Genomic DNA, 17,081 nt, shown 5'->3' on the forward strand with positions numbered 1-17,081 from the left:
GCAGGTTGCCTGTCACAAGGCAAACAAACATTCACAATTATGGGTAATTTATAGTCAACAATTGACCCCAAACACATGGATTGTAGGAGGAAACTGAACACAATCTGTTCCCAGACAGATAAAACAAACTGGAAGCCAAAAGAGACACAACTTGTAGCGGACATGTCGGTGCTATGAGGCAAGAGAAGGAACTACTACACCCCCACAAAGCTCCTGTAAAACCAAATCAGTTTGATGTGGAACACTGCAATACTGTGAAACCTTCGTTTTCCTTGGTAGTTTACAAATCATGTCTTGCAAAGTGACCTAATTCACAACTGTGAACTTCTCATTTCCTCTCTCACCACATTTCACGGCTTCTCTTTCCTTTTAACTGTTAAGACAAATTCACGAAATAGAACCAGAACGGTTTGGACCGAGACTTTTTATTTGGTGTTTTGAAGTCAAATGACGGAGCTTTGCGTAACATCCGGGTGGTTGTGTATATTTTTCTTCACTTCAGACAGGTGAGCTGTGACACAGTCACAGCGTATTTATGCAGCCGTCCATCGTCCTGAGATGCATCATAGCTGTTGCTTTCACTTTGTGTACAAGTCGATCTCTTGCAGCCTCACGTGTCGACCCTGAAAATAGCAGAGCGCAAAGGTGCAGGTGCCTCGAGTTCCTAAATGGAGTTCAATATTTTATCATAGTATTTGAACTATGTGTCCTACTTTGCATGCATATAATCCAGTTATCTTCTGGTCCTGTGTTACCCAACTCCGGGTCGAGGTGTGCTGGAGCTTGACGTTGAAAGGAGGGGCCGAGCAAAGCTCGCAGGGCAAACGCAGATAATCAGGAACATTCACCCCTACAGGCAAATATCATCAATTATTACGTACATTTTGGGAATGATGGTTTACCCGGAGAAAACATATGGCATACACAGCGAGAAAAATGCAAAGTCCACCAGAACAGAGGTATCCTCAGTGTGACGCCAGAGTGTTAACTATTTCACCTCTGTGCTGTCGGCATGCAGACGACATGCTGGTGAAATAGATTGTGTGGATGAGCGAGATACCCTTCTGCCATTTCCAGCATCTCATTAGGCTTTACATCAATATAACTAGACTTAAGCCAGTGGCGGCTGGCCAACAGTGGCCAACAGTGGCCAACAGTGGCCAACAGTGGGCAACAGGGCCCACCGTTGGCCACTGTTTTTTAAATGAAATATACTGTATACTGTAATTCTATCAAAGTATGTTCATGCCAACAAACTAACAATGGGCTCCGAATTGTATTCGCTTCATTTTCTATCTTCAATAAGTTCTTGATTTCTCTCTCTAGTTTGTGTGTGTGTGTGTGTGTGTGTGTGTGTGTGTGTGTGTGTGTGTGTGTGTGTGTGTGTGTGTGTGTGTGTGTGTGTGTGTGTGTGTGTGTGTGTGTGAGTGTCAGACATAGAAATAAACCAATCAGCATCATCTCATGTCCCAGATTGGGTTGCTGTTAAATCGCTCCTGGCTCAGTGATTGGCTTAAAGTCAGCTGTGGATTGTTGTGGGGTGTTTCTACCAGATGTTGAGATGAAGACAACAAACCTCTGATTATTAACTCACATCTCCTCTCATTCACCATTTGAAAGAGGACATTTGGCCGAAAAGCTGCAGGTCAGGTTCAACTTTCAACATTTATTTTAAAATGCACACAAAAACAAATGTGTTCAGGTTCGTTAATGTTTATAAATGTTTAGATATGATCATATCCATTCATAACTAAGAACTTAAAAAAGCACAGTTCATTTTGCAAATCTTTTTTTTGAGGGTTCTTTCAAAACTTTAGAAAATGCTTTGAAAAATGAATTGATATGTTGTTTGAAAATATACCTGATATTCCTTTTGTTTTCCCTAAACTCACATTTCAAGTAAATCAAAATGCATCAATCTAAAAAAGGCACGATTGTTGTAATGTGGCTTAAACGCAATGCACTGTACTTTAATGAAGTTAACATTGGCTGAAATTGAATAACAATGAAGAACCAACCAAAGCAATTTATCACCAGCCGCCACTGCCTTAAGCCAATAGTTCGCCTGAAGCCACATTTTCCAGAAGATAATTTTAATTCCAAAAATGGCTGTAGACTCGGACCAAACTGCTCTCCTGACGGTCGATGGCCAAAATATTATAATAAAGGCAAACATTGGCAGAAACACTCACTCTTGTGGGAATACCTTCGAAACAAAAGCATTGGGCAGTTTTCCAGGTTTGCTGAAGATTCAAGAAAGTTGTTGTTTGGGGTACATCCAATTTGTGAAGTTAGCAGAAAAGCCCCTCTGGTACGCTCACCTTGCACGCACAGTTTTCTACAGTTCTCCGGCTCGGCCCACAGCTCTTTGTCACGGTACACCAAGCCGTTGGCCGCTGCAGGTCCTCTCGCAGTGACAGCCTTCCAGCTGGGTCAGTCTGGACTCAGCGTAGTTCAGCTGTACACAGAAAACACATCAGAAGTCAGAGTATGCATGCAGGTCCCCCCCCCCCCCCCCCCCCCCCCCACTCCTCTGCCCTCTGGCATGCCCCGCTCTCAGTTTTCACAGAGAGCTGCTCTGCTGGGAGTCACTCATTAGAAGGCACACGCAGAATGATAAAGGATCATCATTCAGCTCATGCTGCAGACCTCAGGCTATCGTCTACTGAGAAATGACAGACAGGACTGACAGCTCTGATGATGCCTCACCCTTCAGTGCCATAGCTGGGGGGGGGGGGGGCTTCACCCCCCCCCCAGGAGCAAAATCAAGAATTAAGTCAAGTTTTTTAAAATGTCTTTCTTAAGGAAAAGTGTCGGCCAAGCCCTTGCTCTGAACCACCCCAAGCTGCGGTCCCACCACGGGACAGGACGGAGCGGGACGGGTTTTCATGTGTCCCCACTGATAGAAGTCGTGGATGGTATTGAAAGAACTGTACCCAATGGCTACGATTATTCCCCCGTCCTGGAGGGCCCCTGTCCGTCATGTTCTCGTTCTCTTCCTGCTTCAGCAGACCAGAATCGAATGATGATGTCATCACCAAGGTTATGAAAAACCTCAATAGCAAGCCCCTCATTGACATCAGGTGTGTTGCAACTGGGAGGAGCTCAACCCTGCAGGACAGGGGCCCTCCAAGACCGAAGTTGGGCACTGCTGAACTAGCACATCGGTACGGTTCCATAAGGAGGAGCTACACCACATCCATCTGTTGACTGGTCAATGGCGATCGTCACTCTACACTCTTCATCTGTCGTAAACTCTCCCATTGTTGTTTACATGCGCTACTTTGTGCTCACTGGTAGTGACGGCCAAATGAAGCGTCATGAAACACTGTCTATTTCCTGAAGCCACCAGATGGCGCTGTCTGTTCAACACATGTTTGAAATCACACTTCATCACCAGTCTTTCAGACTCTATCTTCAAACCAAGAGCCTCGTCTAGTGGAGCCAGAAAATAAAGAAAATGGTTCATGAAGCTTCATTGCAGCTTCATTTGGCGTCACTACTCACTGGATGTTTCGTTAACTGATTTATTGGACTGTGGGTGATATACTGCCCCCTGGTGTGTCGGTGAGGTGCAGACACTCCTCTCCATAGCGAGAGAGGAGGATCTTCAGCAGGAGCTGGACTCTGCTGTTTGGAATGAGAAAGTTCTGCAAGCTGGGTCACATCAAACTCACAGCTTTTCTCGGACAGCCGCGTTTTTTTCCTGCGTTTGATGACATTACATACCTGCGCCGTTACCAGTGATTTACCAGTGATTTACCAGTGATTTACCAGTGATTTACCAGTGAATTAGTAACAAGTAATCAAATGCACTGCTATTTCCAACCCAGTAATCAGATTTAAGTTACTTTTACAAGTCACTGTTATTATTGTAGAGTCGAGCAGGATGAGTTTCTTGTCTATAAAGTCACTTTATTATTAAACTGAACCAGCCGCTCTTCCGTTCTCCTCCAAACACACACTCACACACACACACACACACACACACACACACACACACACACACACACACACACACACACACACACACACCTCAAAGGTTAAATATGTATAAACATGGTGCAGGAGGCAGGGATCAGCAGTTTTTAGCAAAACCAATTGTCATTTTTATTTTTAGATGGTCGAGAGTGTTGTCGGCAGCAGCTGAAAGTAACTAAAGAAGTAACTCGTAATCTAACTTAGTTACTTTTAAAAACAAGTAATCAGTAACGTAAATAAGTTACTTTTAAAGGGCTAACTAGTAATCTGTAATTGGATTAATTGTTCAAGGTAACTGTAGCAGCACTGGCCATTACGTGGCGTTCACCACCCTACGCGGAACAGAGCTGGGTCTGCGGGCGCTTTGCCTTACCAATCCGTCCCGCTCCGCCACGTACTGCACCGAGGCTATTGTTTCCCACTCCCTTCTCTCAATTGTGTTAAGGTTTATAGTGTTTTGTTCTCTGCACACATGTATGTGTGGTTTCATTACAAAAACAAGCAACAGCATGAACCCTCCAATGTGAAGAAAGTTTTGCAGTTACACTCGTTTTAGTTGTCCAGTAAATAAAGTTGTATGATCCAAGCTGTGACAAATGTTGAAGCAAGTCAAGCGGTGAGATTTTGCCCAGCTTCAAGTGGGAAGCTTTGTTTAAGTTGAAGGTGATGAGGCAAATTAAAATCGTGAGCAGTTAAGCAAGAAACTAACATCTAATGTGTATGAGTTACGAAAAACAGTGTGTAAAAGGAAGGTACCCCCCCCCCCCCCAAAAAAAAAGAAAATCCTTTCCCCTTCGTTTATACAGTTTATACACTGATTGGTCCTTCTTCAACTTGATTTCCCCCCCCCAATCCTTTTCAGAGCTGTGTCTCATCATAACTGATGCATCTTTGAGAAATGTGTGGCAAGGCAGCATCACAGGTGAGGAAGGAATACATTTACTTTATAAGGTATTCAACCAAACAATCCTCAGCAGCAGTTTAGCAGCTGGATTACACCCTGGTCCTCTGTAACATTATAATCATATGATCATGATGGGGGAAGGGCAGAGAAAAACACTGATTTATATAATAGCACCAGTGAGTGCGTGGGATATATGTTGACGACTGAATCAGAGCTTTTCCAACTGTATGTGTGTATGTATCGGGATATTGGTTATGTATGTGATTGCACAAAGTGTATGGAATGTCACATGCATGAAATGAATGGATAATAAAGAACATTTTCTTTCCACAGTCTCTTATGCTTGCTCATGTGCATCTGTTGGATTTCTCTCTGTAAAAAAACCCAAGAAATGACTGTTGTTGTATTTGTTGCCGTATAAATAAAGTTGAATTGAATTGAAATTAATGGTTCTCGGTCTGCAGTGGTGAGTATCTATCAAAAAAACACATGAAAAGCAGTAAAAACATTAGGTATTTCTGTCTTTTTGTCCTTTCATGGTTCTGTCAAGTGCATCAGCATTAAAAAAAAGTGAACTTGCAAACATCAAAGAAAACCCAGCAGCAGGCATGAAAAACAATAAATATTTCTTTATTTTTGAAAATGAGCTTTATTATAGCTTTTTGTTTGTCCATCCACGAGCTACACTCAACTGTCACAAAGACAATAAGCCCAAGATTATATGAAAAGGCTTTGAGTGGGAGTGAGTTGCCAGAAAGTGCCGTCTGATTTACGCACAAACAACCAGAGTTGTGTTTCAAAGGTTGGGAGGTGGGAGGATTCAAAGAGGTCCAACCGATCCCAGCAACCGAGGTCAACACACAAATACTACATCCACTTAAAACTCTTGAAAAGGGTCTGCAGATCTGCCTCCTGCTCCTCTGAGAGCCGCCCAGGCTTCAGTGTCAAAACCAGAGGAGTGACTGGAGGATTGCCGGATGTCACAGAGGCTTTTGTTTCATTTTTTTCTGACTTCATTTAAAGAAGTCTCGGCTGGCTGCTTTGAGAGCTATGAGAGCTGTGAATAGTGGAGATGTGTCCTGTCAAAGCCCTAAACAAAATGTTTGAAATGCATTTTCAAAGGCTGGAGGCTGCCTCAGGGCGCCGCGGAGGAATACCTTCGCTGTACAACGCCAGCATCAAATGGCACCTTGATGCTGCACAAAGGAGTCAGAGACTTAATAGGCGTGTATCTCCTACAGTTGAGACATGAGGCTGAGAGACGTGAAATAATAAAGTAACAGCTGAAGACAAAGTCCAAACAGAGGAAGTCAAGGGAAAAGATGAACCTCTCCTTTTTTTGTTTATATTTGTCTTGATCTGGAGGATTTGTTACAGAGATTTTAATAAGTCTATTGTTTTGAACTGGAAATAATTTAATTACATGTCTTCTCTAATTTAGATTTGTGCTGTTCCTAATTTAGTAATTATTATATCCTTGTAACCATATGATAAACACAAACTGGGACTTAGTTTGACAGCTCAGAGAGCAAAACAAAAAAGAAGCAAAAGATTTGTCCTTTTTCATTTTATAGCCTTGTGTAAGTTTGAGCTTGTTTCATATTCGTGTTATCATCTATTGTTTTTATTTCAACTTCCTTCTCCTGGTCACTGTGATTCCTGTTTTTTTGTTGTTGTTTTTTTTTTTTTCATTTATTAAAGCCCCGTTGATACAACTTTGTCAAGTGAAAATAGAAAACTTTTCTGATTAAACGACAATGGCACTGAAAACACGGTCCATCCCCCTCCTACGCCGCTAACGCAGAGAAATGTCACCGTTTTTTAAATAGCTGGGTACATGTAAACGTGGCCTCAGTTTTGAACTCCTCTTGTGCCTGTGTTGCTCTCTGCATGTATTTCTACCAATTATTTCACATCACAGTGAAGAGATTCCTAAAGCTTGTTCCGCTGTGACGACCAAGCTTGTTTTTGTCTTGCCAAATTTCAATCAACTGAATCATCTAAATATGCTTCTTGAGGTAATGTGAAAAAGGGATTTGTTAGTCTAATTTGTTGGATGAGTAAGAGAAAAAAATCTAAAGGATTCTATTATATTCTATAGTTTTGATGGTGTTCATTATGTAAAGGATTTCTCGCATAATCCAAAATTATACAAATGCAGATACTTGAATGCTGAATTAAAAGAAGAGGAACAAAACATAGACCCACTTCTGCAAGGGGAGCTACAATAAAAAAGAAGAGTTGCGACATCTTGGATTTAAGTCAGATTTTAAACTAGAGGTAAACAGTATTGGATTCATCGTATTCACAGTTTGTTACTGTAAAGCCACTTGCAGTGACATAGAAGTAACTGATTACTTTCATTATATTAGTAGTGCAGACAAAATTACTTTCAGGGTTGTTGTTTTTTTCACTTTTCGTAAATTAATACAATTGCATAGCGGCAGACTGTACAGCCTGCTGCATGACAACAGGTCGAGCCGTGCTCGTTTGACTGATGCCGCGGTGGGCTAACGGTCTTTATCCCATCCTTATTTACACCCAACATGATCCCATAGCTCAAGTCGCCCACTGAGACGTCCTTGTTCTGTCCACTCCCACCTGATACGGTTCGCTCATGTGCATACTCCATCATATATACACACAGAGGTCATCACACACGGTACACACTTAATGCAGAGGTTAAGTCGGGGAGAAGGTCCATGCTATTTCCTATTGGTCCAGGTGGCCTCCTTCCAATGCAGTCACTCTCTCTGATACCTTCTGACCTCTGTATGTACTCAGTGTGCATCATTCAGATTACTGTGGTTTGTCAATGTTATGGGGATGAAAAAAAGAACAAATTATTAGACGATCATGCATACAGATACTCAGAAATTGAAATTATATAAACAATCTTAGAGGTTTATCCCAAAGTACAAATAAATTGTACAAAATACAAAAGAATTTATAGTAAGTAAACAAAGTCTCAAAAGGTTTGAAGGTGTGTATGTGAGAATCCATGTGTGTTAATGTATCCCTATCTATTGCAGGCAAACCGAGAGGGGACAAAATGTAAGTCGTCCATGTGTTTGGGGATCAAGATGTGCTTTAGAGTTGAGGATACAGTTGGGTTAAATGAACTTCACTGATATAGCACACACTGATGGAGGCTTAGGCCATGCAAGGCAGGGTTGCTCCAATAGGAGCAGTTTGGGGTACAGTTTATTGCCAAGGACACTTTAGCCCCGTTTCCACCGCACAAAAAGTACCGGCCTAGACCGGTCTAAACCGCTCCGATTCGTGTGTCACGACATGTAAAGCAGCCTAAACCGCTCCAGACCGCTCCAAAGGCGACCACTTTTCCGCTCCCCTTCCGTTGGGGTACCAGGACCATGGAACGGGTCTGAGGTTGAGCTGCTGTCTGCTGATTGGTCAGTGATTTACTACACGCCCTCAATATTTTAATGTGCTGGCTGGATGAAGCCTCTGCTGTCAGTGTGGTCAGCTGTGCTCTGGTTGTTTTTATTTTCATTTTCTTTTCTTTGCTGCTCAACTTTAGTGTTTGTGGTGAAAGAGCGACTTGAGGCAGGGGGAGACCGGGGGGAGGGACTTTGTATCGCGTTGGAGCTTCCTGTTAGCAGCATAGCGCTCGCTGTGGCGTGGATGTGCGTCCGGGACACCGGAGTCTGGAGCTTTCGTCTCTGGCAGCTCCGCTTTCCAGAGGCGGTCAGCGTTCTGTTCAGCCGCGGTCAGTGGCGCTTTATCACGGGGACGGACCGCGGAAGCCATGAAAAGGAGCTCGGAGCTCGGCGCCTCCGTGTTCCGGCGCTGAGCTGCCGGACCGCGATCAGCGCCGGAGTGGAGAGCCTCCTGCGTTTGAGCAGAATGCTCAGACTCCCGTGTCTGTGCCTCAGCCAACCGGGGGGAACGCTCCGGCCACTTGCCCCGCACCCGAGCGCTCGAGTGCGGGGCAAATCGCCTCAAGTTGCCGGCAAGTGGCCGAGCGACTCGCTCTCTCACAACAAACACGGAAGTTGCGCTGCAGCTCTCCGCTGCAAAAAATGACTGCTGCAAAAAGTAACAGTTTTTTTTTTCCCGCTGCAAAAAATAACAGTGCAAAGTGGAGAATTTAAACAACAACAGAGGATTCATAAGATCTACATCTGACCACGTTCTTTTCTGTTATAATGTCACATTTCTGCAGAGCTAATAAGCCCCGCCCACTTTTAACACTCCTCTCTGCAGTGGGAACGCGACCCAAAATTTCGTGCGGTGGAAACGGGGCTTTTGGCATGTGGAGATGGGAATCAAACCTGCAACCTCTCGATTGGGAGACCACCACTCTAACAACTGAGCCTGTTAAGTCTAAGATCAGTTTGAGGGACAATCAAATTCAGATCAAAGATAGCATTTCAATTGTGTGTGTGTGTGTGTGTGTGTGTGTGTGTGTGTGTGTGTGTGTGTGTGTGTGTGTGTGTGTGTGTGTGTGTGTGTGTGCGTGTGCGTGTGCGTGCCTATAATCCTCTTTGATTTGTCATCAAACTTCTTCTAAAACTGTAGAAGCAACATCTTAAAATATTGTTAAATACATTCTTGAACTGATGTTTGCTTGTTTTTTTTTAATATCTTGTTGTTATACTATTAAAAAAAGACCTCCCCCGCTGTCAGGAATTGTTTGATTCCCTGTGACAATACTTTTTACTTTTAAGGTACTTGTGAAGGGCTGACTAAAATCTTCCAAAACAAACAATTAAAACCATTCATTTGTCTTATAATCCAATTTTAACAGGCAGGGCTTGTCATGAAGTATCAGATTAAGACTCTAATTTCTGTGACTTATTCAAACCAAACACTCATAAACGTTCATCCTTCCGCTGCTTTCCATCTGCCTTCTGTCTTCACCTGATCTTACAGCTCTGGAGTTGTCACCCTGCAGCGAAACTCTCTTCATGAAGAAGTTTCTTGTCAACTGAACCAGCTGCTGCAGACTCGTAAACAAAGTACAAGAGTTCAAGCTGGCCGACATCAACAGATGATCTCTGGTAAGTTCTCCGACAGCTTGTCCGAAGAGGCTCCACCAAAATATGTGCGACTGACGCAACGTCTGTTCTCGGTCACACAAATACTGTGGGAGCTGCAGCTGGACGTCTTATCCGCACCGTTTCATTGGACGTGGCGGGTTTCATGCATGATTTCACACTTAGAACATTAAATCCGACCTGTTGGTCTAATACTCTTACCTTTAAGGTCATCTTTGCGAGTAGGTCTTGGAGGTCCATGATGCCTTGGACCAGACTCAGGAAATCGCTGCAGGTCGGACAGGCTCAATGGAGGAACAGCAAGCACCGAAAGAGGGAAGGAGGGAAGACGAGTGGAAAAGAATTTAGATGAACAGGAAAAAAAGAAGCGAGACAAAGAATCAGGCCACATGTCTATGTGCACTGTGGGTTAGGTTTTGATTCCTGCTCGTATCAATGATAAAGCCCCAAGGTATGATTGCCTTATTGATCACTGACAGCAGCAAAGTAGAAACCCCTGTCTTCTGTTTGACAGTGAGGGAAAATTGGCTGGACTGGATCTGAAATGTGCAGCATAATGAAGACAGCACTGGAGGAAAGTCTGGAAAAAATAGGTTTTGTGTGTGAAGACAAAGCCTTTCACAGACTCCCCCCCCTCCAAAAAGCTTTTCTATAGCCCACTGAAATCCTGTTGAACAATGGCAAACACACACAGTGGGATATATTCTGTAATTTAATTTAATTTCCTTTATCTTTTCCACTTTGTTGTTTGGGTTTAAAACATTGTGTGAGGCGGCTTGGTTGGGACACTTACTGCGGTTGAGGTTGGGACACTGAGTGATGTAGCCGTTGGGTGCGAAAATCAGCTTCACATCCTGAATCACACCCTGGCAAAGGAAGAACACGCGTGTTATCGCTATCAGTCAACTACTATAAATCTTTAAACACTGAGCAAAACAAAATGGTCAGCCTGCTAAAGATCTGCAAACAAACGTGACGATGCTCAGGTTGCGTGTCGGCATGCTGACAAGTGCTAATTAGCAATAACCAGACTTCTACTCGGTAGATAGAAGCTCCTCGCTAAAAGTTCATTCATATGAATGGGTTCATCAGGACGGGTTGAACCTGACCTGCAGAAAATTGATTTTTGGTTTGAATTTGCTGGATTTTTTTGGTGTAATGTTTATAAGTCCTCAATCTCTTCCATTGTTTCCAAAATCTTCAGATACTCACATGATTGAGGTAAAAACTGAGGCAAACCCGTCCCCCATCAAACCTCGTACAACTACAGGATCTGCATACCACACGCCTGTGAAAAACAGCGTGTTATTTTCCTTAGTTGTTTTTTCTGAGTAGTAACTCTTTGGGTTCTTGGTTTGGAGAACTTCAGCTTGCAGTTTCAAACTTTAATTTGCGTGTTTTATTTTACATGTCCGAAATAAACTTATCAAGTCAAATTAATTTGTGTGTTTTCCACCACAAAAAGATGTACTCAGCTCGAACGTTGTCCATTGCTTCAATGACTCCCCGAGTCCATCTCGGTGCTTTTCAACCTTTTTTGAGCTACGGTACATTTCTTACATTCAAAATATCCTGTGACATTCTACCAAGCAAAAACGTTACAATAAGACATATTAAAATTACAATATTTACACTTTTCACAGATTTTGTTCTTACAGAAATAGTTCAATAACATAATATGGAGAAAAACTATTTTAATCATTTCAAAAACCTGGAAAATAGAGTCTGAATTTTTTCTTTTAAAACATTTATCCATTGCTCGCTTGTCACTGCCCCTTCTCCCGCATGTCACTTCTTCTGTTGGTAGCTGTCACCCTTACTGTTGTGCTACTCCTCACTCATTTCATTGTCTTAAATTAACATGGACGTATTAAACCTACTGCCACCTGCTGGCAAGGAGCGGTGTGTACATCTCTTAATCAGCCAACACTTTTCAGGCGGGCAACAATATCAAATCACTGCCAGTGACTAATTTTTGTGACCAATTAAATTAAATTAGACAATTTTCTACGGCACACCGGATGATTTCTCACGACACACTGGTGTGGTTGAAAATGTCTGGTCTATCTAACTTCCTTGGTTTATGCTTTTGCTTTAGCCTGATGCTTAAAGGGTCCCTGAAATAATTCTATTAAAATACACCAGTATTTAGCATTATTTTTCCCCCTTTCGAATGATATATGACACACCAATGACAATCACACCACTATCTTGCTCTTGAGCGCCGAACGTCTAAAAATGCCTTTAAATCTCCCGCCCTGTGAATCTGACCTAGTTTTCCCAACTTGCCGTAGTTTTGCGCTGTGACGTATGAGGAGTTATTTACTTCCGCCTACAACAGCTGATCGTAGTGTCTTGTTTACATGTGCTCTGCATTATCGCGTTATTTAGCAGTTTTTTAGAGCCATGCCTAAGCGTTGTGTTGCGGCTGGGTGTTCCCAAATGCCCAGTCCGTCTGTAAGTGTCCATAAATTCCCAAAAGATGAAACTTTGAGGAGATTATGGACAAAACAAGTGCAGCGCACTCGCTCCAACTGGACACCAACAGAGGCCTCCTATCTCTGCAGTCAACATTTCACGGATGACTGTTACGAAACAGCACCCGCAATCCGAGAGTCACTTGGTTTTGCTGTGAAGAGGAAACGTATCCTGAAACCTGGTTCTGTCCCCACCATTTTTAAACGGCTTTTTAACGGATTTTTAAACCCAACTTTCAGTAAGTCTTTTTAAAACCTGCTAAAACTTAAGACAAATAGACCAATAAACTTTGCAAAACACCCACTCTGACACAAGGGTAAATACCCGGTCACACACAATATGTGCACACGGGTAAATACCCGGTCACGCACAATATGTGCACACGGGTAAATACCCGGTCACACACAATATGTGCACACGGGTAAATACCCGGTCACGCACAATATGTGCACACGGGTAAATACCCGGTCACGCACAATATGTGCACACGGGTAAATACCCGGTCACGCACAATATGTACTCACGGGTAAATACCCGGTCACGCACAATATGTGCACACGGGTAAATACCCGGTCACACACAATATGTACTCACGGCTCAAACATGTATGGTTGAACGCCTTGATTTTCTTCTAATTCTTCCTCCGATGATTCCTCTCCTTCATCTTCGTCCAAAACCAACGATACGTCACTTAAATCTTCGCTAACATCGCTCCTAGGTGCTTCTGTATCGCCAAACCCCTCCATTCTTCAATCAGCTGATGTTGTTTTGGCTGGGACATATAACCCCTCGTACGTCATATCCGGTCTAGCTCAGGCGGCTCACATTTATGGCCCGCAAATATACCGTCGTCTGCTGCATCATGTAAAGTCAATTAAAAGGGTCGGAATTCGGACTTTTATCTGGGAATGTTATATACCTTTCGAAAGCATATATATTCTTCTTTCTAAAGATGAAATCTGAAAAACATTTCAGTTACCCTTTAACTGGTTTTTCTCCCACTGCTGACCGCTTAAACATAATCATTTTGTGACATGAATGCATCAAATACGAACTCATCTATTTTCAGACATAAAGAACTGATAAACCCCTTAAAATCAAGAGGGCTTTGTGGATCTTTGGTGCCAACTCGTATAGGGGTTGGCCACCCTTGGTTGGGAATCACTGGCTTGGATGATTTTTCCCCAGTGACTGCAGCTTTCTGCCACGACCAACAAAACATGCAAACTTTAAGGAATACAGCCGACCAATGGCATTGGCCAAACCCACAAATTCCAAACCAAGCATGCAGCATCCACTCCCAGCTAAAAGGACTTCACACAGGCCCCAAGTAAAAGACATAGAACTGAGTTTTCTCCTTTACCAGGCTGCGTGTCAATCACTCTGAATGACAGCCTATCTCCAGCTGCATGGCTGGCAAACAGAGGCTTCATGATGACCACACACACACACACACACACACACACACACACACACACACACACACACACACACACACACACACACACACACACACACACACACACTCGAGGGGGTAATAAAGCTTCCACATTGGGGCCAAGTGGTTACTGAAAACATGCTGGAAGGACATTAGAATTCACCACCTCCAGCACAATCTGCATCATCACTGCTGCTTTATGTGGATGTGAAATCCATTTACGGTGCATTCGGCTGGGCGGGATGCAGCAAGCAACACCTGCCTTTATTTCTCACAGAGACACGGAGCGGGGGCCGTGGGGTGAACAGGCTCGCAGCACAGATTGAGAACAAACACACACCCTCTCTTTCTGTCGCCTGTGAGCATGTGCACGCACGCACGCACGCACGCACACACACACACACACAGGCCGTTGTGAGCAGTGGATGGTGAAGAAGAGATTGTCAGTGTCACTCAGAATGGAAATGAAGGTATAGATCACAGCTGTCTGTCCCAGTGGGGTAATATAGGAGCCTGACCACACGTCTCTGTCAATGATCAGTAGGTAATATGAACTAAAGTCATACAATTTCTCTTCCCTCTTCCTTTTCACTTTCTTAAACACACTCACACACAGGCAAAAACATGCTCACATATGCAGCACTGTACTATATATGCTGCATTACATTGCCAAAGACTGTCGGAATAACATTATTTGGAAGTAATGCACATCCCCTCACAGTCAGGATATATTGTCAATCTGCTCTGTTGTAGGTTTTTAGATAGAACACTAAGTGCTGGGACAGTGAAACTTCTCCATCGTGTTATCTCTGGGCAATGGAACAATTGACTTAAACTTAATGCGGCAGTGCAGAACTCCTTTCTTTAAACTGAATCAAAGGACTACATTTGATATCTCTGATGAATGAATGAATCAAGTATTTTCTCCAGCTATGCACAGTGGTCCACAAAGATTTCAGCTCATTATTATGGTTTTACAGCATTTGCTTTATAGTTTAGTGTCAATGGTGTCATACAATTCAAGCGGCTACAGGGAGTGGGATTGTAAAACAAAAACATTTCCCAAATTATTTCAGTTTGTTCACTGCCCTGAAATAAACACAAAGCAAAGTTAGCAACGAGCTTGATTACCGTACAGCTGCTTTGTACACTTACCAGAAGCGAATGCAGTCCTGCATGAAAAAATAGCAATCATAAAGAAAATAAAAGCCAAAGTGAAGTATGAAAGAAGGAAAGTCGACTTCATGATATTTTATCTCAGCGTGTGCCTCGTGTCTCCATGGCCTCCTTCTCCTTCCAACTTCATATCTAACATGCTTTGTTCAAATAAAATAACAGTCAAACAATAAATAAATAGAGAAATAAATAAATAAACCATCTCTTCTCAGTATGTCTCTAAACACCTCGACATGGCTTCTCCAGATTCATATGTGAACTGCTGTCCTTTTCAAGAGTTCACGTTTAATCTTTTCCATGAACAACCAGTTAGATTTCAGAAAGTCCCACTGTCTCCACAGCCGCCTCATTGCAGGTCTCACTACTGTCTTGAAAGCCTTCCCTTTCACACTTGCACCGATTCTTCTGTCACACATCAGCCACCAGCAGCCACCCACTCACATTACTCCTGCACTCTCTCCTTCACCACGTCTCTGGATTGACTCCGGCTACTTGAACTCATCCACTTTGACTAATGACGCTACTCCTCGTATCTTCACCTTCCATCCCAGCTCCCTTAAGTTCACACATACGACGTCTTTACTCTCCTTGCAACTTCCATTCTCTTTTTATCTATCGCAGACCTTTAACTCTACTGGTGCTGCTCCACTTCTTTCTCTCCCCACAATGTCGTCTGCAGAGCTAAATACCTGAAACGATGTCCCATGCTGTCCTTCACCAGAGCAAACAAGAAGGGGTCCAGACCTGATTCCTACTCATATCCATCAGTCAGTCCAACAGAAAACATCCCCACTGCCTCATTGTTTTAACACCTTTCCATGGAATTACAGGAGTGCCAAAATTCAAAGCAAATAAATGTGTATTTCTTTTGTCTTTTCCACACGGCTTGACTCAGCCAGTAAATGCAATGACGAAAAGACAAAGACAAAACGGGACAAGTATTGACAACGTGGAACAAGCAAGGACAAGATAGAAAAACAATATGACTACCTTTGTCATTTTTTTGTATTATTGATTCTCTTTATATTTCCACATCTGTTCCTTTTAATTTTGGCACTCCTGTGTTTCCATACCTTTTCTGCATCACCTTCATACAGTTGCAGTGTGACGTTCGTACAAAGTACAAAGCTGTGACACTCTGCTGAACTAAGACTGGCCTCAACCCCCAACCTGGAAGACCAGAGGATCACTCTTTGTCTGGTCTCTATTCTTCCAACTGTTCGGCATTGGGTGACCCCGCCATGAGCAGTAGACTCCAGCCAACATAATGTAGCTCTCAGGACCACAAAGACACGCAAACCATTACAGCACGGTGACCTGTTATTACCCTCGGGACAGCAGAAGATATAAAACAGATGTTCTCAACCTTTTTGACTTCGGGACCCAATTTTCCCTGTGCAAAGTGGCCCGAAGGCCAGTTAAATATTAACACTCAAATCAAGTCCATTTAGATTAACAAGGTAAAACATTGTAAAACAATTGCTACTATACACTGTGATTATCTGAAAACATGTGTATGCAAACCTGCACATACGGCAATGAACAGGAGAGCAATTATAAGAACTCAAGTTGCTACAAGAACAAATATATAAATGCTCCAGTCAATATTAACAAAAGAAGGACATAAGTCTAAAAATATTTTGATTCAAATACTCGAAAAACAGAAGAGAAATTCTGATAAATTGGAGTGGGTTCAACAACTGAATGATGCGTCAGTGACCCAAGTGGTGGGAAGGTGTATTGCAGTGCACAGGAGTAGAACAAAGGTTCTTGAAAAGAGGATGTGTGGGTGGTATTAATTGTGCGGCTTGATACCACTTGATAAAATAAACAACCCAATAACCTCACAAAATAAACTCATACAGGTTAAATAGCTTTTGTTTTAATTTACAGCCCTTTCTTTTCATATTTTGATTAAACTAAATGAAGACAGGAATCACTGCATCACATTGCTCAGTGTACTTCCTGAAAGCAAGTAACGTGCAAAAATACAATATGTGTTTAAAACAATCCAATTCAAATTGAAAATGTACTTCAGGTATTGATTTATTCTTGATAGCAGAATGTTAATCTGTTATCACAG

The 17,081-nt window shown here is 42.8% G+C and overlaps 1 protein-coding gene across 1 annotated transcript in view; it reads right to left on the minus strand.

Annotated features, from left to right (window-relative positions):
* The window catches only part of LOC308132332 (protein kinase C-binding protein NELL1-like), a 446,993-nt gene that overhangs the window by 280,356 nt on the left and 149,556 nt on the right, over positions 1-17,081 (minus strand). Inside the window, 5 exon segments of the mRNA XM_080499395.1 lie at positions 2,322-2,336; positions 2,338-2,394; positions 2,396-2,458; positions 10,108-10,190; positions 10,700-10,772. Of these exon segments, the coding sequence (XP_080355521.1) occupies positions 2,322-2,336; positions 2,338-2,394; positions 2,396-2,458; positions 10,108-10,190; positions 10,700-10,772 (291 nt within the window).

Source organism: Blennius ocellaris (genome assembly GCF_963422515.1).
Source record: "Blennius ocellaris genome assembly, chromosome: 1".
Classification (NCBI taxonomy): domain Eukaryota; kingdom Metazoa; phylum Chordata; class Actinopteri; order Blenniiformes; family Blenniidae; genus Blennius; species Blennius ocellaris.